Source organism: Trichoplusia ni, chromosome 10 (genome assembly GCF_003590095.1).
Source record: "Trichoplusia ni isolate ovarian cell line Hi5 chromosome 10, tn1, whole genome shotgun sequence".
Taxonomy (NCBI): domain Eukaryota; kingdom Metazoa; phylum Arthropoda; class Insecta; order Lepidoptera; family Noctuidae; genus Trichoplusia; species Trichoplusia ni.
The window spans coordinates 13,333,678-13,361,671 of NC_039487.1; the positions used below are offsets into that span (position 1 = coordinate 13,333,678).

Sequence of the window (27,994 nt, forward strand, 5' to 3'; positions counted from 1 at the left end):
TAACAAGTATTCTTATTAGATTTTGTATCCACAATTTGGTGGCCTCTGATTGGTCAGCCGCCTGCGTCTATAAAAGGGGACGCGAGCGTCGTCGCCGGCGCATTTACCTACGGGAGCAGGTAGCCGAGGCACGTATTATTATAACGATAAATAAGACTGATTTATATGTGTCACTTTCACCCATTTCAAGATGGGGAAAAGTAGTATTAGCTTTTTAAGTGTTATATTATTAATTTCCGTTTTATGGAAACCAGCGTTCGCCAATGGTAAGTGAATTTTTTTTTTGGTTACGTTTTTACGCATTATTTATTATTTTTAAATGCCTATAAAAGTGTATTTATATGACTATTTACAAAGCTTGTATAAATTCATAAAAGTTGAGAATACTCTTGTTTTTGAAGTTGCTACGACGCCCATATATTGCTACGCAAAACTAAATGATTGAACTATTTTATTATAAAATTACTTTAAAAGTAATCTTTTCTGTCGGATAGTGTGCAAACGTAACTTTATTTTTAAATATTTTTTTTAAATTCCTTAATATTTATTGCAAATCAGTCTTTAACCGACTAAAACATTTTTTATTTTAATAAGTTTCGATAATAATATCAGTCCTGTGACGCGTGGTGTTTCTTATATTATACTTAGTCAAAAATCTATCTTAAAACTAATATAAGATATAACTTCCTAGATATTATAAAAATGTAACAATCGAATACATTATTCCTTAACTTAAAAATGTTTTGTTCTAAATAATATTTGAACAATACTAATACCAGAATATTAATGAACGACAGCTGAACATAGGTCACTTCTCAAATGGGGAAGGAATAATTACAATATAATTTATCTTCATAATTATACGATAATTAGAACTTTAGCTTTTTAACACCAAGGCGAGGTTGACTGAAAAATAGTGAAAAATAGTTAGGTATAAATTTGAGTATGAAGAAAAAAAAATTAACATATAAATTTATCTTTATGTAGGTATCTGATATGAAGAAATTTATTTTGCTCATTAGATCTTAAAGCAATACTTGTTGGTTATGTGGAAGCGAATGGCAGCTACGCGCTGGGTAGAGCGATTTCCTGCTTTCACAATGCCAAGACTTGCCTAAAAACTCATAATACGTCCATCATCGGCGTAGCCTTTTCATAAGTATAAAAAAAAATTGAGCGCAAAAAGTCATTTCGAACAAAGTCAGTTTAAAAGTAAAACTTACCTAAATTTCTAGTGATAGGTTTAATTAACGAAATGTAGTTAACAACAGGAGATAACGTTAACAATTATTATTTGCAGCAAACATTGATAGAGTTCAACTTTAACCCCGAGATAGTATTATCACTACTTCAATGTCAGTACTTCACTCAAGTCATACTTATATATGTATTTATTAGATTAAGATATAGGTTTTCCTATTTTCGTAGGTAACATTTTACTTTCCAATTTAAAAAAAGCTTAAAAAATTCTGCTCTTTGTTTTATATCCATATAAGAATACAAAATTGTTGCTAAGTCTAATGACATAAGGTTATCTGAAAAGACGAGGAAAAATAAAATGAAACAAAGACTCGACAGAGTACTAATCATTTGGAATAACAAAAAAGAGATACAGACTCAATTCTGGGAATAAAAAATGAGAACAACAAAACAATGTATTCATATTAAAAACGGTCAAGTGGGAATCGAACTTGTGATAATGAGGGTTCTGTAAAAATAACAACCACCGTTGTGTTACGTATTTTTTTTTATTTGTTTTTAATGGCTAAAGAAATTCACCAACAGAGGATTTTAAAAAAAAGCGACTCCCGCCTTAAGGAATTTGATCCTTGTATCGCGGAGGGTTTACAAACATACAACTCACATGTCACTCGTCTTAGTAATACGATTCCGTTTTCACTTATAGATTAAACCTTAAACCCTATGTTAAAAAAATCCTTGACAATGGCCAGTGTTAACTGATGATGAAACGGCTAATAATATAACTGAAACGATAACATTTAGCACTCTTTAGCTTAAAATTATCATAAACTAAATGTTGTTCTTTGTCTGTATGTGAAGAGTATTGTGCGGTCTTTTGATACGAGATGACATCAAAACAATGTTAAGGTCAACCACGTAGTGTGGAAAGCTTTGAGCTTAGAATTTAAGATTATTTTTATAGAGATAACGGAAATGTAAACATAATTAATTTTGTTGTTAGTTAGACAAGACTTCGAGTCGCCGAGATAGAGTTGTAATTGGTGATTAATGTTATTATTAAATGAGTTTTCAGTGAGATTATTTCCAACTCTACTTTTTTAAAGTGTGGTCTTCGCATACATTTTAATAACGAACCGTTTTGAAGAATGGTTGAAATCGGTTTTTCCTCTAAACATAACGTAGTTCGCATCATCCATAATGTATCCAGCTGTGTACGGATGTGTCAGTTTACAGATCGCTCTTAAATTAACTGATGTTAAGAGCTCTGTTCCGTTCGGTGTATTGTACACCGAACTTGGATGTATGAGATGAACCTATAACGTTATGGTGCGTTGAACAGTTTCGGAAACTGCGTGTCCTTTGTCTAATTCGGATGTAAGGACCAGAAGTTTTTTTGACAGTTAGTAGCAAACGCTATGGTAGGAAAGTAGCTCTACTTAAATCTAATATTTGATGAACATAAAATGCTCTACCTTATTCGATTAAAATATTTAGTTAACAGTCACGCTCTTTAAACACCTGCAATGATTTCAAGGTCTCAAAGAACAATCTAGAAATAAATATAGGTCGAATATGTTTTAAATTTAGAGGTCAGCGTGGGGTCGCCAAACCCTGGGGTCTTGTCCCCTACGTGGGCAAATTGGATAATAGGCTGTTTACTGTAATTGAGGGGCGACATGAGAGGGAGAGTGTTCCTGCGTGTTGTACAGCTGAGGCAAAGAGAAAAGCTTTCTAATTGACTTTGTAATGTACAGATTAATTTAATTTTATACTTCGTCACATGAACATATATAATTGCTAATTTAATAACAACATTAAAGGCGGGATGTCTTCTGAATTTATTTTTTCATTTACATGTCAAAATTAAGTATTATGAAAACGAAATTAACGAATTCACAGATTAGAAAGAAGATAAAACTCAAGTGACTCTACATTTGAGTCTTGCTCATCTAGACTTCAATTTAAACAGAAGTAATAACTATTTTTTTTCCAACATATACATTGTAAATTCATAAGGAAAGTTATTTAATAAACTTTTTTCTATATCTAGATAAACATTAAAACCTTGGAATACATGTGTTCAGCTATCTGTGATTCATACGAATATTGCGTGTGAGGTGACCCCTGATCCGGGATCCACTATGTACATATATTGTGATTATTTAACTTATTAGAATGTACCTTGAACCTGCTGTTTACAAGATTCTAATTATTATTTACTTTGATAGCCTAATGAACTGATATCTCAGGAGATATGGTGACAATTTCTCTTACTTTCTTCTCTATTTAAAGACAACTATTACCTGGTTTCGATTTTATTTTAATCTAAGATTTTTTTTTTGCGTATCGCAGGGCCAATTTATTACCGTATGTTTACAACTGAAATGCTTTTTATACATTTTGTTTAAGAGCAAGTTAAATATATTCCCAGAGTGATAAAAATATTGTTTTTTTTTCTTTTAACAAAATGGAAATGCAAAATGAGGAAAATTGAAGTAATTCCCCATATCGCCAATTGTGACTAACATTTAGCAAATTGGTTACAAATTGATAAAAGTTGCCCTTTAGTTTATCAATGCTGAACTTTACATTGATAATATTGTTTTATCTTTCTTTAATTGTAAATAAAAAGTCATTTTCATTAACAAGGTCGGAATTCATAAAATATTTAACAGTTTTTTTTATTGGTAATATTTTTTTTGTATATTTTTTTTATAACGTCCCCTTATGATACTTTTGTTAGTAAATCATTGTTTTAAAGTTATTGTTCGTTGTTGTTTATCGCGGGCAATGAGTTAAGTTATTGGTTACTTATTTTTAACTGTAATAATTAACTAATTGACGCAAATTACCTTGTTTGTTTCAGATAAGTGCTCAATAGGCTGCAAAGGATGTAAGTATCTTCATTTCTTATGTTTGTTGTTTTATTTATGGACAAATTTATTATTACGAGTACATTGTGTACCATTTACATACAGTATTTGCATTAAGCTTGATGAAAACAATGGCTTATTTTTAAAAAGTAGTCAAGAACCATTTTTCTGTCACTGAAAAATCAGCTCTACCTAAATATTTTTAGAGCTCATATTAATTAAATTTTCCATTTTCAGCTCCCACGATCCAATCGTTCTTAAACGGACACAAATACAACTATGGCGTTGAAGGAACTGTTACCATCTACCTGACCGGCGCCTCCAACCAGGAGACCAATGTGAAGCTTCTCGGACAGGTGTCAGTGACCTCGGTCGGCAACTGCGTGCATGAGCTGGCTGTGCAGAACCTGGTGATCTCAAGCCCTGATGGCAAGGTGAGTGTACAGTTACCACTATGAATTTAGTAAAAATAACTTAATTACCTGAACATTCTACCATAGCGTGCTGCCGCGGGGTTTGAAGCGTCCTTTCTTCAAGTTGCCCTAAAAACAGTTAATCTCGATATTGAAAAGTTCAGCTTAGAAAGCCCAGTTTCAATAAACGTAATAACAATTTAATAGCAATGTCTTATAATGCCACTAAGATTCTAAGAACCAGCTGGAAAAAAGTGTTATAATGAAAGAAGCTCAATTTTTATTTAGGTATATAGTACGTTTGACTGCAGCTCCATTCCATAATCTACCACTTTTATAATCATAATCTAATCATACAATTATTTCCCATATTTAGAAACACCAAAGCCCTCCCGGCATCGACAAGCCAGTCCGCTTCACCCTCCAAGATGGCCGCGTCGGCGCCGAGATCTGTGCTGAGGAGGGCGACACGCGCCGCTCCCTCAACGTCAAGAGAGCCATCATCTCGCTGCTCCAGACCGAACAGAAACCCTCGACTCAGGTGAGTGATGAGACTTTTTAAATGGTATGAAGTAGAGTACTCAGAATAGTGCTTAAACAAAATGTATTTCTATCAGAATTGTGCCGCATTCTTGAATTGTTTTACTGTCTAATATCATAAAATAGTTAAGTTCCTGAATCTGATTTATTTAGTACCTAATTTAACAAAAATATTTACTTAAAAAAAAGTAGAGAACAAAACGTTTTTGTAAATTTGTTTTTTTTTTTAAGAAATTTTACACCTCAACGTTCAGGTCTATATTCCAACGATACAAATTGAGAATTGCTCAAAATAACACACTCTTATCTGTTTCTCAGGTGGACATCTTCGGAACCTGTCCCACGGACGTGTCATCCTCCCAGGAGGGCAGCGCCGTGCTGGTGCACCGCAGCCGCGACCTCTCCCGCTGTGGACACCGCGAGCAGGGCAAGAACGACCTCATCACTGGAGTCTTCAACCCTAATGCTGTAAGTATTCTAATTTCCTTACTAAGGACTAATTATGAAAATCACGACAGACGAAGTCTTTACTATATTTTCATATTCTAATTTTGTACAACACAATGACAGCTTATCCAAACAATATAGAACTGCGAAGTTCGAATCCGTTTTCCCCCTAAACTGACAAAGTTTTTTCAAATCTTTAAAATACTGAAATCAATTTTTTAAAACTAGAAAGATCCCACTCCATTGAAGTTATAATTCCTACAGGAAATCAAGGACACTCAAGTCCTCCAGTCCTCATTGAACGTGGAGACCAAGGTGAACAACGGAGTCCCTGAGAAGGTAGCCGCGACTGAGGAGTACCTGTACCGTCCCTTCTCCATCGGAGAGAACGGCGCCAGGGCTAAGGTCCACACCAAGCTCACGCTGACTGGCAAGGCTAGGGCTGCCAGCAACCCAAGTAAGTAAAAATACTAAAACTTATGTATTTTAAATTAAGAGAGCCAGGGCTTAGTAACTCTCATACTTACCCAAAAAATAATTAGAAAAAAGGTGAAAGATAATGATAGATCTCGATGACGTGCAATTGGAGAGGCATTTCCAGCACTAGACGAATATGATGATGATTATAAAAGATAAAAATAAAAATACAACCGATATCCAAACCTAACACAAATTACAAATGACCGCGTCACTCCTACAACACATTCATCAAGATAATTTAACCACTTTCTCTTCAGGCCACTGCACGGAGTCCCGCACTATCATCTTCGAGAACCCCCACGGCGTGGCCAACACCCAGAGCACAATGAACTCCGCCCTCGCCTCAGTGAAGGAGACCGCCAAGTCTGTCGCCACTGAGGCCAACTCCAAGTCCGCCGGAAACTTCGCCCAACTTGTCAGGGTAAGGATTGAAAACCTACTTGATTTGCAATAATTAATTCTATGCCCAAAGTAAGAATTGGACTAAAGTCCATATGTTAATGACAAAAAAAGCCTTATTGAAAAATCTGTAAAAAATCTAGTTACTTCCTCCCTCACATTCTTATGATTTTTCAAAAAATAACTGTGTCATCATTAATCATTTATTTGTAGATTCTGCGTACCAGCAGCAAGGACGATCTCCTGAAGGTTTACAGCCACATCAAGGGAAATAATGTTGAGAAGTAAGTCACAAACACATTTTCGTATATTCGCTCGCCAAATGTCGTTTCACACAATATTATGATTTAGATTTGCATAATTCTGTATCCTATTAATATGATATTAACTGTTTATTTCAAGGCGTGTGTTCCTGGACGGTCTACTCCGTGCCGGAACTGGCTACAGCATCGAAGTGTCCATCCAACTCCTGAAGAACAAGGAACTGAGTCCTCTGGAGCAGAAGCTGGTCTTCCTCTCCCTCGGAAACGCTAAGCACGTCAACAACGATGCCTTGAAGGCTGCAGCTGTGAGTATAAGCCATTAACCTCCACTAAACACCTCCGCCCTTTAAAGTAAGACTCTTGGAGCTGTGAGAGAAACACATCGCTCTAAATTGTATAGTTACCATCTTGCTCCTTGCAAGGCTCTTTGATCATAAAATATCTGAAAAATGACTTAAATCTTATTATTATGATTCTCGTTTACAGTCTATCCTGGATTTGCCAAACCTCCCCCGTGAAGTGTACTTGGGAGTTGGTGCCTTAGCCGGTGCCTTCTGCCGCGAACACCAGTGCCACCACGTGAAGAATGATGGAATCGTAGCTCTGAGCAACAAACTTGCATCCAAACTGCAAGGTTGCAGGCCCAAGACCAAAGTTGATGAGGACGCCGTAAGTTGTTTTTTACTCTTATAACATTTTCTATAACAAGAGAAGTCGAAAATTTATAATAAATACGATAGAGATAATAATATAGTATTATGCATATAAATCAGATAAATATCAGAAAAATTAAACCCTTTCGAAAAGTCGGCTTTAGAAGTTAGAAGTTAGAAGTACCTTCTCATAATTAAAGTTTCCCATCTCTAATAGCAGTCTAGAGATTCTTTAAAAAACTTTTTCTCCTTTAGGTCGTAGCCGTTCTGAAGGGTATCCGTAACGTGAGGCACTTGGAAGACTCGCTGATCGACAAGCTGGTGCACTGCGCCGCCGACAACAACGTCAAGCCCAGGGTCAAGGCCGCAGCCCTTGAAGCTTTCCAGGCTGATGCCTGCGCTGCTAAGGTAATATCACCTGATATGATAGCTCCTGGACTCTTTAGCAGACAAAAAGTATGATTTCGAGAGTTTAATCGCAAGCAATGTAGGTGTACCATACAGTTTTCTAGGGTTTAGTTATGAAACTGGACCCTAAAATGAATATGGATTTGAATGTTTAATTGAAAAACAAAGCTGAAATACGTTTTAATGCGCAAAATGCTAATAGACGATCTATGAAGTGACAAAGAACTATCAAAAAAGAAGAAATATAGTATAATCTAAACTGACGTCTCATTTTCTCCTAACAGCTGAAGAAGTCCGCTATCGACATCATGAAGAACCGTCAGCTGGACTCCGAGATCCGCATCAAGGCTTACCTCGCCGTGATCTCTTGTCCCTGTGCTCAGTCCGCCTCTGAGATCAAGAACCTGTTGGACTCTGAACCCGTTCACCAAGGTAATAAGGGTTTTTAATACTTACAACATATGTACATGTAGAAAATGCTGATGAGATTTTTGCCCTTTGACGATCGATTAAAATATATGTACTAAATGTACATAATTATCCGTTTTGTTGGTAAAATATTAGATATTCTGGAAATCAACTTTGTCATTTCATTTGTCCACGATGGACTCCTAAACAACTTTCCAGATTCAAACAAATTTGCTCATCATGTGCAGCATAAAACAATTTAAAGAATATTTACATTTAAACAATAGTCACAAAATTATTTTCTAGCAAAATTATTCATCAATAGCTTACCATCCTCTTACCCCGCTAACGAAGTCGCAGTCAACAGCTCGTTAACTATATACTTATTAAACGTAACTTCAAACTTCTAGTCGGCAACTTCATCTCGTCGTCTCTGCGCAACATTCGCGCCTCGTCCAACCCCGACAAGCAGCTCGCTCGCCACCACTACGGACTCATCCGAACTCCATCCAAGTTCAATTCAGACATCAGGTATAACAGAAACCTTTATCATCTACGAGGATGAGATCGAAATTGGTCTTTTACGACTTTTTGATTTACGAATCTGTGTAAAGAAATATGTCGAACTCTAAAAGTAATGTAATCCCCTTAAAATAAATCTCATTGAAGATAGACTGAATAAAAGAACGTAAAAGAAGAAGAAAATATAACTACAATATCTGAACTCGTTGATTGCAACCAATGATGTTTTCTAGGAAATACTCTTTCAACGCGGAGGAATCCTTTAACATCGACACTCTTGGCCTCGGTGGTAACATCGAGAAGAACGTGATCTACTCCCAGGACTCGTTCCTGCCCCGCTCCGTCAACGTCAACCTGACCTGCGAAGTCTTTGGACACAGCTTGAACGTTCTTGAGGTAAGCACTGACAACTAATTGTCAGACCATTATAAATTCTATCTTCTATACAATCCCATGTACTTACCAAAAACAGCCCAACCAAATTAACCAATGCATGCATAAACGAAAGAACAATTAATGAACCTGCAATATATTATTTAACAATATAAATACAAAATGTAATCATCATATCGGAGAATCTATCTAAATCGCACTTCCATATTTTACGTTACCTTAACAGGTTGGTGGTCGTCAAGGCAACCTCGACCGTGTTGCTGAGCATCTCTTCGGACCCAAGAGTTTCCTGCGCTCCGAGGACCCCAAGTCCTTGTACAAGAGGTTCTACACTGACAAGGTCGCCCAGTTCAAGGAAAAGCTGGACAGCTTCTCCAGAGGCCGTCGTTCTATCAAGAGCGAAATTGATGGCTTCGACAAGAACGTAAGTTCCTCCTCTTTTCTCTCACCTCTCACCAATATTTAATGAAGAAACTAATGTTAAAATCTTACCCTTTATCATCATTTATAATAGAAGAAGAAGGACTAAAAAATTGAACTGCGAACAACTGAATAAATCAAACGTGATTATAATTCTTGACATATCCTATTTCTTTCATAAATTGGTCATAATTTTCAAATGCAATTTTTTCCAAAATTATTTACTTAAAACACTTTTAACCTTTAGCTGAAAGCGGAATCCACTCCCTTCAACAACGAACTGGACCTGGACCTGTACATCAAGCTCTTCGGAACTGACGCCGTCTTCCTGTCTCTTGGTGATGACAAGGGCTTCGACTTCGAGAAGGTCATTGACCAGATCTTGGCTCACGTCAACCAGGGCGTGAACCAGGTCAAACACTTCCAGGTAAGAAATACCTTCCTTAAAATTATTTAAAGTTTATCGGTACATTTTGTACAAAGATAAAGATAGAAAAAAAAATGAATCACACTGAAATAAAAATCTCATATAAAGCTTAATATATTATTTCCTTGCAGCAAGAAGTCCGCGCTCACATGCTCTTCTTAGACGCTGAGCTTGCTTACCCGACCTCCACTGGTTTGCCTCTGAAATTGGACCTTGTGGGATCAGCCACTGGTCGCCTGGAGATGGCCACCAACATCGACATCCGCCAATGCCTACGCAGCCCTCAAGACGCCAAGGTTGACATCAAACTCGTGCCCAGCACTGATATCGAAGTATCTGGATCCCTTCTCGTCGACGCTGACGCAATCACCGCTGGTCTGAAGGTTATCGTCAACCTGCACAGTTCCACTGGTACCCATGTCATCGCTAAGGTTCTTGAGAACGGCCGCGGCTTCGACCTCCAAGTCGGACTCCCCATTGACAAGCAAGAAATCATCACCGCCTCTAACGACCTCGTCTACTTCTTCGCTGAAAAGGGACAAGTAGAGAAACACACGCCTGTCAAATTGGACAACGTTGTTAAGGAGAACACTGGCTGCTTCGACCAAGCCGCTGAATTCCTCGGATTAACGGTCTGTGGAGAGGCGACCGTTCCTTTCACTGTCTCAGGTATGACATGTCTATATTATGATATAAATATGAACATTGTTCAGTAACTACCATTATCATACAGTAATAAACTAACTATTCAATCTATATTTGTAGTAATAAATATTTTACGTTTCAGGCCCCGACGCTCAGGCTTCCATCTCTAAGTACCTCGCCAGCTACCCACTCTCTGGCAAGACCAAGTTCCGCGTGATGCTCGAGAAGCAGAACCTCAGAGGTTACCACATCAAGGGTGTTGTCCGATCAGATAATAACGGCAGACAGAGCTTCGAACTTGTCTTTGATGCTGAAGGTAAGTTCAAAATTATTGAGATTTCATACAAAGATGTTTGATTCTTTCTCCTCTAAAGTTTATCTCAGTTTTCCTAGTTCAGTTTTTATTAAAACATGTCCAATGAGCTTTTTTCTTTAAATTTAATATATTTTTTTCTAGGTGTCAAGAACGGTCGCACCCAACTGGACGGTGAATACGTATACAACCAAAACGAAATAGGCGCACAGTTTTCACTGAACTCCCCTCTTAAGGTTGTATCCGGCCAGGCTTCATTCTACCGCAAGCCCAACGAACTGACCGTGCTCGTTAAAGGCAAATACGACGCCAATGAAATTTATGGAAAACTTGGCTTCAACATCCAGGGCGGTGGCAACCGCAGGGTCTACAAACCAATCGCCGAATACCAGGTGACCGGCCAAGACAAGAGCGTCATCCCAATTTCTGGTCAAGTGGTTGAGGAATCAGGTGATGGTAAGAAGAAGTACACCATCCAAGACATCAAGGTGACCATCCCTGGTAGGAAGGATCCCGTCTGCATCGACGGACACTTCAGCAGCGGCGGCGACAGAGACATTGACTTCGACACCACCGTCAAGGACCTCGCTACCCTCAAGGGTTCCGTGAGGAAGAACAACGTGAATGTGGAGTTCCAGAACAAGCTTAACCCCTTCATCAACTTCAAGCTCAACGGACACTTTGAATATGACTCCATCGTAAGTTCCACGTACAACATACAACTTTCATACAAATTTTCATCAATTCCACTAATTGAACATATACACTAAACAACGTCTATTTTTCAGATCCGCAATGAAATTGACCTGATCTACGGAGGAGACCTTCGCAACAACAAGAACCGCGTCGTCTTCGCGCAGATGCTGAAGTACGGAGGCAACGCCGAGAACTTCAACGTAATCACCAAGAACAAGTGTAAGTATAATTAATAAACAAACATACTGCAGAAAATAATTAGAAAATATTTGTTTTGTAATCTAATAACGAAACTGTTTTTTTTTTCAGTCGAAATCCACATGATTCCTATGAAGGTTAAATTCGATGCTGATATCGACCCCAAGAAGGTAGATGTCAAACTGGAAGGACAGTACACCGACAAGAAGGCAGACTTTGACCTTGAAGCCAGGACTCACATCAAGAAGCCAGGAGACTACAGCGTCAAGGTTAAGGCTATTTACGACAAGAACGGTATCGAAGTGTTCGCGAAGAGAGACATCGTGTCCGCTGACAAGTCGAACTTAGAGAACTACATTGACTTCAAGAATGTCGGACGTTATGAGCTGTCAGGAGTCCTGCTCCACAAGACCAAGCCTAATGACGTCAACGTCGGAGCTATCGGACACCTGAAGGCGTCTGTCGGCAGCAAGACCCAGGATATCAAGTAAGTCAATAATCTTTCAATACAAATCTCTACAATTAAGGCTCTTTAAACAAAAAAAATACATCAAAACTAGCTGTTCCCCAACAGCTAGTTTCAAATCGAAAATGATCCTACGAAAATCTTAATAAAAATCCTGTGTTAATCCTGATTTTTGCTATTTATGTACTAAGTTTTGTTTTCATTGTGAAAGAGGAACAAACATTTATAAATCAATAAATAGAAAACTTTTGCGATTATAATATTAGTAGGAGTAGGATTGAACGTGCATAAATAACATTAACCTTATCCACCAGATTCGACATCGGTCACATCCAGACCCAGAACCTGTACTCCTCGCACGCCAAGGTCACGGAGTCCCAGGGAGACCTGGTAGACTTCCTCCTCAAGATCACCCAAGGTCCCAGCCCCAACGGCCAGCTGAAGCTCATTGTCAAGAACACGATCTCCGCTAACGGACAGTTCAAGGTTTCCGACGCTGATGGCAAGGGCCACGGAATGATCATCGTTGAATTCAAACAAGTGAGTAAAACTAATTGTTAAATTATAATAGAAAAGCTATTCATCTACAAAACAACTTCTATTAAAATATTATTTATCGTATTAAGAAGGAGCCTAAGTTATTAATTAGAGTTCGATTATAGCCATAAAACTGAACTGAATTCAATTATCCATGGAATGCTTTAGCCATAAAAGCTTTACAAACACAGACATAGTTTCTAGTAAATCTATATTAATTGATTAATCATTTGTTTCTCCTTTAAATCCCATAAGTGTTGATATAAGTTTCTAACCGAACCTCTATTACTAGGCCCAACGCAAGATCAAGGGAGACGTCAAGTTCGTCGTTAAGGCTCCGCTGTACGGCGGTGATGTGGACCTGTACCTCAACTATGAGAAGGACAACAAGGACAAGGTCCACTTCAGCACCACCACCAAGAAGACTGACAAGGTCTTCGACTCCAAGTAAGTAACATATACAGAAGCTAACTTTGTATAAATAGTACTGACTATCATTTATACTATCATTTTTAAGCTCTTAATAGTACATAACCAACTCGAAACCGAAGAAATAAAAATTCATTAGTTCAATGTTACTAATTTTCAAAAACAATTACAGGAACAAGTTTGACTACGCTGGCAAGAAGTTTGAGCTCCTTGTTCACCAAGATGGCGAGTTTGGAGTGACCGGCAAGACGCACGGCGTGATCGAGCTGGTGCTGCCCACCGAGAGATGCCTGACCCTGAAGGTCGACCGCGAGCTGTCTCAAGCTAAGGACGTAAGTATTCTATTGTCAATTTCATCATCATGAGTCTTCTTATTTCCCAGAACAAAACATTTGTAAAGGAACGGAAATTCTTAACATATAAATGATTACATTTCACATCCTTTCATTTTGATGTACAGCAGACGCGAATAATTTAGGATTTGATCTGAGAAACATTATAAATCATCACCAGGCTAACATGAGCACTATTTGGTATAGAAAAATCATGGAAACCTTAAGCAGGATTTGAAATTGACATTCCTGGTTCAATGCACTAGTGACTATAAAACCTCTAAATAGACATACAAAACATATAAATACTATAGCCAAGCGTAAGATTCACCAACTGTCTTCATATCTTTATCTAATAACTTCCTACAGTTATACAATGGCCATGCTGAAGTCGTGCTGTCAGACGCCACCAAGCGCGGAGGACCAGCTTCCTCCATCAGCTACAAGGCCAAGGCCGTGAACACCAACTTCGACAAGGACATCCTCAACTACGAAGGTCAAGTCGAACTGAAGCTGAAGGATGGAAAGCATCTTCTCAACTCCTTCTCTGTCAAGAACAACCCTGAAGGCAACAAGTTCAAGTTTGATCTTAAGGTATAGTTGAAAACTTCTATTTAATTCTAATGTAGGCAAAATGTCAAGAGAAAGCCTTGCACATACATCTTCTCATACAGCCTTTGGACATATTTCGCTTTAAATTAATTTATAATAATACCGTACAAATCGTAGATATTCAAATTATAAATACCACATTCTTCCACAGAACGATGTGACTGGCAACGTGCTGCCCAAGCCGATCTCTCTGGTCGCTAACGCCGTCTACACTGACTCGCTGACGGAAGTCGAGGACACCTACCGTGTGAAGGCTAACTACGGAGATGACATGAACCTGGAGTACAGCGGCGTCTTCGAGGTCAAGGTCTTGGAGGGAGACAAGAAGTGAGTATAGAGAACAATAAAGAATTACATGAAGATGTAATTAATGGCCAAGTTACAACTGCACCGACTTTTTCTGTCAAACCTAAATTTGTAAAAGTTATATTTGAAGTTAATAATAACATATTGTTTTCAGGTACTTGGATGACAACACTATCACCTTGAGGTTGCCTTTCGAGAAAGCCCATGACATCAAGATTGTTTCCAACGTCCTTTACGTCCAGCCTGAGAACAAGGGAACCGCTGAGGTAAAGATGACTTGTGATCCCATCACTATCTCTTCCAAAAGAACGCTTAAAATGCCAAAAATATTCAAAACAACAACACATGATAGACCAATTCTCAATAATCTAGTTCAAGACTTTAAGATCCAGTTGAATTGTTTCATTAAAGACTGTACCAACCTCTATACTTAAATTATATCTTTTTCACCATTATTCAATCACACTGACACAATTGTTGATTCCGTTGTACAATACATAGTCATTAATAACAATTTATTTTTCTAATAGTTCACCATCGTGGAGTCCATCCAAGTGAACGCTGACGTTTACAAGATTGACGCCAACGGCAAGATCAGCCCCCAGACCGGATTCTCCACCGTCAAGGTCCTCGTTCCTCACGTAGACCCCGTCGTGTTGGATGTCAACTACAAGTCTGACCGCAACGGTAAGAAACTTGAAGTTTATTGTATGATGAGATGGAGTGTAACTAAAATTCAAGTCAGGTTTATAGTTTAACAGAAATTTTGGTAATCCATCTTTAAAAATATAGGTAAAACTGTTAAAGCCAAATTTTATTAAGATACTCTTTTTTGCTATTGAAGTTTTTTTTAAAACTTTCGCGTTGCGTAATTATATTAACATAAAATAATGCGGGTTAGCTTTTATTAAAATTCTTTATTTCTTGAAATTCAAAATGTCCTAAAAACATTTTTTCTCTACATTTTATCATAATATTTCACCATTCCCAGGTGACAAGAGCGACAACCACGCCGAACTGAAGGCTAAGTATGGCAAGGGCAAGTCCGCCTCCATCGCAGTCAACGCCGCCATCGCGCCCAGAGACAACACCCTCAACATCAAGGCCAACGCACCAGGATCAGAAGGCATCAAGAAACTTGAGTTCACTGTACACTCAAAGGTGCTTAGAAACTTACGAAACTTTTTTTTATGAAAAAAGGCACCCGTTATATTAACGACTTCGTAATAAAATCTATTTCAAAGTCGTTACTCTAAAGATAGCTTCTATTCTTTCACCAATCGCCAATAACGACATTGACGCAAAAAGAAACTAATCTCTAATCTATTTTCCCTACAGAACCCAGCCCCCGACTCCTACGTCTCGAACATTATCGTCGACGCCGACGGCCGCGTCTACAAGTCTGACTCCACCTTCGTCTTCTCTAAGGCACAGCCCCTCATCGACGTCAAGTACACTAGCCCTTCTACGCCCGAACCCAGCAGGTAAATAATAAAAACAATTTTTTAAATTGAATCGGCAGCTTCTGTTATCTTTTTGCCATGCCATATCCTAAACTTAACACCTGTCTTTACTTATAGACTGTACGTCAAGGGAACCTCCCTGAGCTCCACAGCCGGCAAGGTCGAGCTGAAGATCGAGAACATCCGCGACATCACCTTCGAGAGTGTGACTGAGGGTAGCGTACAGAAGGACAACATCAACTTCAAGATGGTTGCCAACTGTGAGAAGCTCGGCTTCAAGGACTACCAGATCGAGATCGCCAGCAAAGACGCCGGAGAAGGCAAGCGCTTGGAGTTCCACGCCACCAACGACAAGAAGAACGTTCTTAGTGGAAGGTAAGATAAATAATATCTGATCTCCTAAACATACATGGAAATTATTTGGGTTGATAGATCCCTTCCGCTCAACCCAATTACATCTTTGTAGTGTCTCACTTGTACTGAGTAAAACCCACCAATGTTCCTTCGTGTACTGGAGCCAAGGCAACTCTTTTGGAAAATCCCGCCGCCCCGGCAGGCATTCGCCCTACATGCTATGAAATACCTACCATATAAAAAGTATACTCCAAGATTATTTTTTTTGATATTACAAACTAACAGATCACCTGGACAATATTTTCATATTCGATTTCATTTGCAGCACCTCTTACATCAGCAAGCAGGAAGGTCCCAAAATCATCATCGAGGGCTCTGGCTCCGTGAAGGTCAAGGAGGACCAGAAGTCTGCTAACTTCAAGTACATCCGCACCATCCTAGGAGAAGGAAACGAGAAGGGAGTTGAGGTTCGTAACTAAATTAATGTTCTTCATCACTATAATTTCAATTTTTATGTAGTTCTTTTGATGAAATGTTCAACTGCATAATTGAATAGAAAAACTGGTATGACCCTACCCGGGCATATCTTTGTTAATACTGCTTTCCTTTGTCTCTCGCCAATAGCATCCACTGCTTTTGCTATTTCATATTAATTAACATCTTTTTATCCTTCCTAAACTTCGGAGCCTTAAAATAATGTCGAACGTTTTACCCATAGAAATCTAAATAACAAGGTAATAGAAATGGCATACACCGCGGCGATCTATCGAAACGCATGTCGCCGGTGGGCGGGGCTTCAACACATTCACAGCTAATAACTACGCAATCACGCAAACATTAACATCGAGAAGACCAAGCAAACAACACTAGGCCGTACGTCTAACGCAATAAGGTTGACTTTGTCGTTGTATGGATTCACTAACTCACACAGTCATTGCATTTTTTTGCATTAGTCGTAGTGATTACGTAAACTACACTAGGGATTGACTACGGATCCGAAATATAATGAAAGACGAAATTATGAGTGATAATGTTTTTTGTTGTATTCTTCTATGGATTACATTATAATATGAACCTACTTACAAAAAAAAAATCGCTAATTGTCGGTTGACAAAAAAAATATTATTAGGAAATACTTGGTACCTAGGTAGGTTTGGTTTATACGGTGACTTTTTAGTCGTCTTACAAAAGCAGCCCAGTTCATGTATCGAATGACTAGTAAACGTTCATAATAAAAAAATAGGTATTTATGAGATTTGGATAAATTTAAATTGCAATTTTTATTCAATGCTATGCTATAGCGCATGGCGTACTTTTTGAAACATTCAGTTACGAGCGCGGTCCGAGCCGTAAAAATGGAGAGGGGCGCGGGCCGCGGCGGGCGGCAAGTTATCAAGCATGCAACTAATTTCATAGTGTATATTCGGCCTAAGTTGTAGGGTACCAATTTCGTTTACCCGCGGTAGTCATCCACTTGTCTTTTGTATTTATTTGCATCCTGCGGGATTCTGAAATAAAAATATATTCAATAATATGTTCACAAAAACGAACGACTATTAAAATTGTTACTTTTCGTATACAATGTTAATTTTGGATAATTTGTCCGCACTTAACCACATCACTATTTCCGTCAGTTTTGTGCGGCCGTACCACTACAAATACGATCGCATTGATAAATATTATTTTTCGTTATACATTTCTCTTTTTACAACGGTGCATTTCTGTAAGTCTCTTACTGCAGAGGCAATGATCAGTAAAGAATGCAATTGTTGCAGGATGGTGCGATATAAATATGGTTTATAATGAAGGTTATGTTTTGAAATTTAATTTTGCAATAACATCAATATTACTGCAATAATTTACTTACCAATAAAATGTTATCTATTTATTTATGTTATTACACGATGCAGATGAATTTCCAGCCTGAGAAACGCCGCAAAACACCATTTTTAGTGGTTCTTGCTGTGACGATGTTCCGCGAGCGACTGAGCGTAAGTTCGCGCGCTGGTGTCGTCCAAGACACCAGTGTGGCGACAAGGTCACGCGGCGTTGGCACTTCTATTACCTTGTTATTTAGATTTCTATGGTTTTACCCGACAGACTTTCTTCAACATGGCTATCGGTGAGCGCAGCTACGTCGCCGAGTCCCGCGTCACCAACCTGGAGTACAAGAACTCTTACGTCTACTGCGAGGAGAAGAAACAGTGCGCACACGCTGAACTCAACTCCAAGATCGATATGTCCAGTAAGTACATATAGGAAAGATTATAGACGCTTAAAAAGTACAAAAATGAAAACTCGCCTATTTAAAAAAAAAATTAAGAAATGATTTCTGGAATTTCATAAAATCTTCGCAAATATAGGATCTAAAACTTGGTATAGGTAAATACAATTATCCCTAATCGAACCTATTATCTGCAGAACCCGGAGTAATCACCAACGTCGTTAACGCCGGTTTCGATCTCCGCAAACTGGGCATCACCCCCGAATTCGGACTGATGATCAGGGATGAGGTATCAGACAAGAAGCCGCCGCAGTACACCCTGGACCTGCACGTCAACAAGGAAGACAAGAAGTACCACCTGCACGTCTACAACACGCCTGAATATGGAAGTAAGTGCCACTTGAAACTCGTAGATAACTTGCAAAGGAACTACATCCTTGCACTTTTTTTAATCTCTCTCTCTTTCTATAAAATGTGATTTGTGGTCGATTTGACTAACACGGTCGAGACGAATTCGTTCATTCAAATACGAGTATTCAATCAAAAAATGATCAACACCCATTAATCCATTTTCGTTTTCTAGATGCCAAGTCTGGTGTTACCGTGCAACTGCCCCAACGCGTCCTCGCTCTGGAGTCTGTAGTCTCCTACCCCACAGACAAGGGCCTGCCCTTCCCGGTTCGCGGAGAGATCTGCTTGGACCTCGACAAGAACAAGCAAGGACACAGGACCTCCGCCAGATTCCTGGTAGACCTCAACGTAGCCGACGACAAACAACAGTCTGCTGTCGCTGAATTCGGATTTAACCACCCTAAACTGAAGAAGGTATGAATTTTGTACTATTCGTATAATTCTGTATATATTTATCTACTCCCAAATATGAAAAATCAACAATAGCATACCTTCCCGTCCTTAAATCGCTTATTAAGACAGACATCTAATCTATTTTGGTATTACAGGAGGCTGTAGTGAAGGTCCGTGGAGTTGTGGTCCGTCCCCAACAGAACTCCGTCAAGATTGAGACCTCTGCATCCATCTCACACCCAGTCCTTGGAGCAGTAAGCATTATTTTGAGGAATTCTAAATTAACTCCAATCATCTTCTATTAACTTTTGTTACAATATTTTTTCTTATTTTTAGGACCGTGAATCTAAGATCTTGGTTGAAGGCTCACCTACACACATCAAGCTTTTCGTAAGTCACCCTATTTTTATGATACAATTTACTGATTTATTCGATTGAAGACCCCAACTTGTTTAAAAAACTACATAATACAAGGAATAATCCATCGCAATTTACGTAAAATTAATTGGATCAATCAGAGCTTCTTATTTCGGCTGCCGCCATAACTTAATTCAGTTTTTTACTTCAGTTTCTTTCAAATCTGTACTAAACTACTACTCCTACTACAGCTACTACTTAGCCTACCCCAGACTTCCGTGCATAGCTACGACATGTCTAACCATCATTTGTTTTTAGATCAACACTCCCCTCGTAAAGGTCATCGACGTCGAAGGCTCTGCTACCGTCAACGACAACCTCCAGAAGGCTGAAGTCAAGTTCTGCCTCCTGGAAGGCAAGCCCGTCCGCGCGCTGGCCATAGCTAAGGACTACCAATACTTCGAGTTCACCACAGGTTATAGCGGTATATATTGAAACTGTTGTTGCATGTGAATTTGATCACTATCTGTGCATGCGAGCCTGAGCGTCATGTATGGTAGATAGTTTCTCCTTTTATATTTTAATCGTCTTCAAATTATGTATATATGATCAGATACACATGTAATAATTACTGATATAGATAGAAGATTCCTCTAAATAATCAAACCATAGAACACAATAAATTAGGCATGTATTGTATGTGTGTATGTATAAAAAAACACCACCCCCACTTATCCCAGAGATCTTTAATACACAAATATGAACGAAAGGATGACGTAATTGATGATATGGTATTTCTAGATGAGGCTGACCGCAAACTGTCGGTCGTTGGCCACATTCAGCCCGAGAAACGCGTTGACATCAGCGCTGACATCCTCCTTGGAGGTGAGAAGAAGAACTTGGTGAACGGAGCTCTGTTCTTAGATGATAACCTCATCAAATCCGAATATGGCGCGTCCAAGGACAATCTGAACTACTTCTTGGTAAGGAATTATAGAAATCAGACTGGAAACACTAAAAACTAAATGCGATGTAGATTTATAAGAACTGTGTCATTTTTTCATTATTGTTTTTTTTCAACTAGACTGCTTTGAGGAAGGACTTGGACAACTTGCAAAACCGCATTAAGCAGTTGGGTGAGAAGGCCAGCAACGACTTCAAGGGTGTTCTGCACCGCGTCGAGCCCACATTCAAGGACATTGAGAAGTCTTACGAAGAGGACTTGTCTAAGTTCTACAAGGAAATCGCTGATGACAAGACCTTGAAGGAGATCTCACACGCCTTGTAAGTTTTTATGTATATTACTTTGTTCTGAAGGTGATACCATTCCAGCATCCATTACTTCATAAGAATCCATTAAATTTTCTAACTACTTACCTTTTATTTTGTAACAGCAATGAAATCGTGCAATTCGTCGCTAAGATCTTGGACGATGTCCTGAAGGGCACCAAACCCATTGTGGACATGATCACCAAGACCTACGTGGACACCGCCAAGCAGATCCAGGCTTTGTACGAGAAACAGGTATGTTTGACAACAACCTTCATTCCATTGTTCAAATCAGACCAACTTGACGCTCTCTCATACAGTTATATCTTTTATTACCTTCAACACTGGTGGCTGATTTGAAATTAAACTGTGACGTCTTTTGTGAATATTTTGAATGGATACAAGTTCTGGTACCAAAAAGATTTCATAAATGATTTCGTTGACCAGATCGAGCCAGCCGTGAAGCAAGTGTACACAACCATCGCGGAGTTCTTCAAGAGCTTCCTGGACAGCATCATCGACGTCGTGGCTCACTTCGCCGCCATCGTCACCGACTTCTACGAGAAGCACAAGCCTGAGCTCGAGGAACTCACCAACACCTTCACTGCTATCTTCAAGGGTGAGTTATTTGATTAAATTTTATTTAGAAAAAGGAATATGGATGATAGTAAAAGCATGTTTCAGTGTTACATAATCCTAACTAAATTATACCAGAATGAAATCTATAATTAATAAATACCGAACTTTTAGGCACCTTGAACGAAATTATCACGATTCGTAGCGATTTACCCATCCATAAACGAAAATCATTTTAAGTTTTATAGATTGAAGATTGATACAGATAATAGAAGATTTTTTTGTAGTTAAAAATGAAGGCTAAAGTATAACTTTCCTTTACAGACTTGACTCGTCTCCTGGTTGCCCAACTGAAGGAGTACCGCGCCCGCGTCACAGCTCTGGTTTCGGAACTCACCAAGTCCATCAAGGAACTGCCTATCTTCGCTCTTATTAAGGAGAAGGTGAGATAAAAGAAAAAAACATTATTGTTCAATAAATTAAACATCTTTACAGTAGATGTTAAATTGAAGTAACTGAAGCTGCCGTTGATTGCAAAGTCTTCATACGTTTTTAATTCTTTAGTACGAGGAGTTGGCTGTACCAGAACAACTGCTGTCCTACCTGCAAAGCGCCTACCAGACCATCCGCACGTTCCTCCCCACGCCGGAGATCAGAGAGTTCGCTGATGCCCTCAACTCTTACATCATCAAGGTAACAAATATTTAACTTAAAAATAACCGCTTTTGAGATAGTCTTTTCTTACGATGCGGAAGTCTAAATATATGAGTTTAAATTACTACCAAGTATTCACATACTACCGATCTTCTAAATTATGTTCTGAGCTGATTTTAATCTTCTATATCGTTCTAGAAACTGAAACAAGAGAAGTGCGACGACAACAAGGAGCTGCGCATGATCTACCAGAAACTGGTGACAGCCGGTACCTCCACATACCAGTACATCATCACACAACTTGGACAGTTCAGAGCCCCTGCCGGAGCTGGAGGCTTCAACCCGGTTAGTAATATAGAAAATGAGTTAATTCGCTTTTGTTCTTATGGTTTTAGTTGAGAGCAATGCGGAGAGGTTAATTTTGTCTCGTCGTTTTCTATGGGACAGTTTTTTTATTATATAAAGTTAAATGTCATAATTTCCTGACATGAAAAGCTGCCTCCGTGACGACTATAGTTCGACTATAGATCTAAAGCTGACTGCTGCTTACTCTACAGCACCTTGGCTGTACCCTTCCATTTTACATCCAATTTATTAATTTATACTTGTTGTTACCTTATTCAGATGTCCTTCTTCCCCGGAGGCCAGTCTGCGCCATCGTTCACGCCGCCCACCGCCAGCTTCATCAGCCAGCTCCTCACCGGTGACGTGCCTGACGTGCTCGCCCTCATCAAGTCTTACAGACCCAAGAGCATAAACCCCTTCGACGAAGTGCCTGGAAAACGTAAGTATTTTATTTCATGTATGCCAAATATCATATGGGCAGAGGAAACTGTACATCATCATCTGACGCAATCTTTTATAAAGTGATATTTTTATAGTGAGAAAAATTTCAGTTTCTTCTTCTCTTTAATTTTCGTCTTTTCATTTAACCTCTAGATCATTCAATTACATTTGGAAGACAAGATTATTCACCTTCCTGTTTATGTTTTCAGTCCGTTCCGTGATTGTTAACGGCCAGCACATCTTCACATTCGACGGCCGCCACCTGACCTTCCCTGGAAACTGCCGCTACGTGCTCACCCACGACCACGTCGACAGGAACTTCACCTTGCTGATGCAGCTTGCCAACGGACAGCCTAAGGCCCTCGTCTTAGAAGACAAGAGCGGAAACGTTATTGAGCTGAAGGATAACGGACAGGTTAGATCCTTAGATACCACTTATAGCTTTAAAGCAGCTGATTATACAATAAGGAAAAATAGAAGATGTATCTTGCTTGATAATAATGGTCAATAAATGCACTTCAAATTAATGCCAGACTAAAAAAGAACACAAAAAATAGTAGAATTTTAAGCTACATTAAAGATGTGTAACGAATCAATAAAAGTATCATTTCATATCAAATAGCCTTTTTTATAATGATATGTATTTTTAAGCTAACTTCATAAATTGTTCAAAATTCCATCACACTCTGCCAAAGCTGACTTATATTATAACTATAATTAATTCCAGGTGACCCTGAACGGCGCCAACCACGGCTTACCAGTTATCGAGAAGGACTCGTTCGCTTTCCGCTTCGCCAACGGCCGCATCGGACTCGGAACAACTTACGGACTTATGGCTCAATGTTCCAGCAAACTTGAGGTATGTCACGAAGGAACTAAACATTTTGTAGTCTTAGATAGAAAATTAAATAAATACTGCCCTATAAAGCTCAGTAGTAATCAGTAGTTTTTTGTTTGAAGAGAATTGTATATTATTTTAATATCTGTTAAAACGTTGTCCTAACAATATCTTGCTATGTTCTAGGTGTGCTACATCGAAGTGAACGGCTTCTACCTCGGCAAACTGCGCGGTCTTCTCGGAGACGGAAACAACGAGCCCTACGATGACTTCCGTCTACCTAACGGAAAGGTAAGCGACAAAATACATGTTCTAAAAAATCTAGATATAATTTAACTTGTTTTTGAGCCAGTTAATGTTCTCAAAAGTTTTTTAAAATAGAGCTTAACCTGATGAGGATAGAAATCAAACCTTTGAACAAATTTGACTTATTTGGGAGCCAAAGTTCTCGATAAAACTTACTAACAATCCTTGAATCAAGTAGTATTCGAGCTAGTAAAGATCTGATTTGCCTATTTTTAGTATAAGACTACCAGTTTTACTAACGGGAATCAAGCTTGACTAGATATTATTTTTTGGACCTGCAACGGCTTTTAAGATCTCTTTTAATATAATATTTTCTTTACCTAGATCTGCGAATCTGAGAGCGAGTTCGGCAACGCGTACCGCCTGGCCCGCAGCTGCCCCCAGGTGCAGACCCCCCCTCACTCGCACCACCAGCTCCACCACACGCCGCTGCCTCCCGCATGCGAACAGGTCTTCGGAGGCTCCTCCCCGCTCAGGCCACTCAACATGTTCCTGGACATCTCACCATTCAGGTAATTAAGCTTTAGATTACTACCAACACAGAGGCATATAATTTAGTAAAGAATTTTATTATTTAATTTATCTGAAGTACTCAGATAAGCCATTTTGCCATATTTATATTTTAATGCATTTCGCCTTTACTCTTAAACTACGCATTGAACGCCTACCACAGTCTTTTCTTTCAAAAATCCTTCACTTTTTTGTAGGACCAACCAATACTGTAACATAAATAGATATATTTTTATTAAACCTTTAAAATTTTTCTACAGACAAGCTTGCATCCACGCCTGCTCCGGTGACTCTGCCGAGGCCCTCAACCAGGCCTGTTACCTCGCTCGCGGCTACGGAGCCCTCGCCATCACCAGCATGCTGCCCGCCGTACTACCCGATGTCTGCTTGAAGTGCACGGACGCGGACAAACCCAGGGCTCTTGGAGAGAGCTACGAAATCAAACTGCCGAACAAGCAGGCTGACATCATTGTTACCTTCGAGACTACAGTCGTGAGTTTACTTATGTTTATTTTACTCTAGGACAAAATATAGTAGACCCGAAAATAAATCACTGGACTAACAAAATTAAGAAAAAAAAATTGGCACCTTAACCTGAAAATCTCAAAGGAAAGCAAAGATCGTAAACTCCGAATGAATGCTTTACCATCACTTTCATGACGTATCTTTAACCCTGTTCGTCTTTCAGGATAACGAGAAGAACTACAAGAGCATCCTGGTGCCGCTGCTCGGCCAGGTCCTGGACCAGCTGAAGAACAAGCACATCACCGACGTCAAGGTGTTCCTGGTCGGCATTACCTCCAAGTACCCCTACCCCATCATCTACGATACTGACAGTGAGTGTTCAATCAGTGATCAATCATTAAAATCAAAGTGTTCTTTATTTTCTATAGCAATATTCCTTAAGTACTCCAAGAAGCGATTTTTAAATGATAATAAACTTGAATGAATGATAAATTATTTACTTGCAAAGAAATTTGTTTCTCAAGTATTATTATGTCCAAATATGCACACCTTTAGCAGAATTGATCTAAGACGTCAAAGTACCGGTCTCAATTTAGAAGATTACCATGAACTATTGTTCCATCTTCGCACTCTTCTAATATAGTACATAATCTTGCAGACAAGCTGAAGAACGCCAAGCCCCACTTCGACGACAAGAGCCGCTACGACAGGCTTCCGGAACTGAGTGACGACAAGGATGACACCCTCAACTCCGCCTACAAATACGTCGCCAGCATCGTCGACGCTCTCAGGATTGAGTTCGGTAAGGTTCCAAAGAACATGTGCTAACGTTTCAATGAATATGAGAATGGGCTTAGTTGACACCGGCTCTGCGTAAAATGCAACACTTGTATTTGATCACTTTGCCTGAAATAAATGTATTTTATTTTTATTTTATTTGTGCTTATATTAACAATGTTTTCTGTACGTAATATATTATAAAGAAACTGAACGGAAATTTCAAGGTAGCCAAGTGTTTATAAGTTACCAGTTTTAAAATGTTCACCGTTCTTCAATACAATCCTTGTAATAATATGTTATTTTATAGGTATCACCAACGTTGGTGCTGGTTACTCTTCAATCTTGCAACTGCCTCTCCGCGCTGGCGCTATCAAACACGCCATCAGCGTTGTTGGAGAAGAATGCACCAGCCAATTCTTCTTGGTAAGTTCCATACATTGACTAGAGCAAAAATACCACGCTAGTTTTTTACAAACTCAATGAAAAAATTGATGATGCTTGACTACATAATAACATGAACTTTGGCCAACGATTTTTCCCTTAGTTCAATTTGCCCTACATTCTTCTTCAGAGATCTACGAGTATTTCTCCATTACTTGACACTAAATGCTTATTGTTTACTTTAGGTTGAGGCTCTCCGCGCCGTGGGCTACAGCGCTCTGTTCGACAACATGGCGTACACTCACTCCCTGATCGGCGTCACCCCCGCCGGCACACTCAAGGTCGGAGGAGGCAAGAACCCCGCGCAGATTGTTGGTCAGTAAACACACCTATTTATAATTCGTCCTAGTATAAATGACGAAAAGATCTCTTCGTTAGTGATAGTTTCAAAAGGCTTCATTTTTCAACCGATTTCAAAACTTCCGACTTGAATACATAATTACAAAATTAATGTATTTTCTATGGTTTAGGTTACACCGACCGCGCCGTGATCATGCTGGGTGACAAGAAGGTCGGCAAGGACGCTGAGGGTCTGAGGAGCACGCTCGAGAAGACTCCTGACGCATGCAGGGACTTCATTGAGTCGGTGAGTTATCATCTTCATCGTTACTGGACTTGGGGACTTCAATATTATTAGGCAGTGATAAAAAATTATCACGTTTTAAAGAAGAACAAAAGCACTGTTGAAGTTGAGGAAAAGAAGAGCCTCACTAGGCCACTCAGTGCGCTATCACACGAGGTATTTCAGATTCAACCTCGGATAAACTATCTCACGGTCTCTAACCAACATTTTAACCTTCTCTAGACTGACGGCATCGTGTTCTCTGCTACGAACTTCCACGCGCTGAACCCTGGCCAGCAGAAGCAGTTCGTGCAGACGGCGGCGGCGGCCATCAGCCACCAGCTCCTGCACGAGAGCGTCGTGCAGGACTGCACCTGCGTCTACGGAGAGGCCTTACTAACGCGCTCTGTCTGTCTGTCCAAGGACAGGAAGGAAGTGGTAAGCGATTTTGATGGCTTTTAGGCTAACTCTAGTTTTTTTTTATATTTACATAAATATTCACTTTAACAATTTATTGATAAAAAAAATCTAAATACCCACGTTTTTAAATGTAACTCCATTCCAATTTTATCAAAATCGGTCAAGCCGTATTATAGTTTTAATTACATTGTCATCGAGTTTTAAGCAACCCTGAAAATGTTATCCTGCTAGCTTATGGGCAGTGCCTCAAAATTGAGTTGCAAAAATCCAACCAAAACGGCAAACAAGGCAGTGTATAAAAATGTTTGAATAATATTCTAAAGTATTTTACCAGTGATCATTGTTATAATTTTAATTGTATTTGTCCCCAGGCTCGCAGAAGGAAGTAAGCTGTTCAGAAAACTGTGATCGAATCGTGCCATGTACCAAAAAATCTTTAGTTTTATGTAGACGCGTGGGAGCGAGATGAAAATATACCCGTACATTTGTGTCTCACTCGCACACATTCATCAAATAATCTTGTATGGAAATATTATACACATTGCTGCCTCGACTCTTATTTTTCAACATCATTTAGTTTTTACCGCGCAATGGATTTCATAAAGTACCTGTTTAATGTTTCCATACAAGAGGTTATATTCGTATAACTGTCATCAGCAGAATCTGTTGTATTTATGAATTACACATACCATCATGAGGTATTAAGTAATCATGATCGACTCTATATTAGATGTAATAAAATATGTTATTTAAATGTTGTTTTTACTCTGACCCATAGCTAACTATATATTATGTTAAGTAC

At 39.1% G+C, this 27,994-nt stretch overlaps 1 protein-coding gene across 1 annotated transcript; it reads left to right on the plus strand.

Annotated features, from left to right (window-relative positions):
- The first annotated feature begins 92 nt into the window (after window positions 1-92).
- On the plus strand, window positions 93-27,946 carry LOC113498352 (apolipophorins). Its single transcript, XM_026878345.1, has 58 exons — window positions 93-266; window positions 4,070-4,096; window positions 4,314-4,510; window positions 4,866-5,030; window positions 5,348-5,497; window positions 5,741-5,933; window positions 6,214-6,377; window positions 6,569-6,639; window positions 6,758-6,923; window positions 7,105-7,287; window positions 7,527-7,679; window positions 7,964-8,111; window positions 8,498-8,618; window positions 8,843-9,005; window positions 9,229-9,426; window positions 9,670-9,849; window positions 9,981-10,518; window positions 10,637-10,810; window positions 10,952-11,505; window positions 11,596-11,722; window positions 11,813-12,188; window positions 12,482-12,707; window positions 12,997-13,151; window positions 13,306-13,465; window positions 13,835-14,059; window positions 14,229-14,404; window positions 14,538-14,649; window positions 14,914-15,070; window positions 15,375-15,544; window positions 15,722-15,867; window positions 15,964-16,221; window positions 16,526-16,667; window positions 18,301-18,445; window positions 18,622-18,813; window positions 19,008-19,249; window positions 19,384-19,482; window positions 19,565-19,618; window positions 19,904-20,060; window positions 20,387-20,568; window positions 20,670-20,869; window positions 20,980-21,109; window positions 21,302-21,473; window positions 21,755-21,873; window positions 21,995-22,123; window positions 22,283-22,429; window positions 22,709-22,868; window positions 23,080-23,285; window positions 23,598-23,729; window positions 23,895-23,999; window positions 24,339-24,526; window positions 24,785-25,016; window positions 25,213-25,360; window positions 25,648-25,791; window positions 26,077-26,192; window positions 26,396-26,525; window positions 26,681-26,796; window positions 27,016-27,210; window positions 27,564-27,946. The coding sequence occupies exons 1-58, from the start codon at window positions 191-193 to the stop codon at window positions 27,579-27,581; spliced, it is 9,909 nt and encodes a 3,302-aa protein (XP_026734146.1). The 5' UTR covers window positions 93-190; the 3' UTR covers window positions 27,582-27,946.
- Window positions 27,947-27,994: the final 48 nt, after the last annotated feature.

Bases quoted from the DNA above. Each gene is read 5' to 3' on its own strand.
- LOC113498352 (XM_026878345.1), top strand. From the start codon at position 191: ATGGGGAAAAGTAGTATTAGCTTTTTAAGTGTTATATTATTAATTTCC. The intron at 7,288-7,526 runs GTAAGTTGTTTT...TTTCTCCTTTAG, and splicing joins CCAAAGTTGATGAGGACGCC to GTCGTAGCCGTTCTGAAGGG. The intron at 24,000-24,338 runs GTAAGCGACAAA...TTCTTTACCTAG, and splicing joins TCCGTCTACCTAACGGAAAG to ATCTGCGAATCTGAGAGCGA.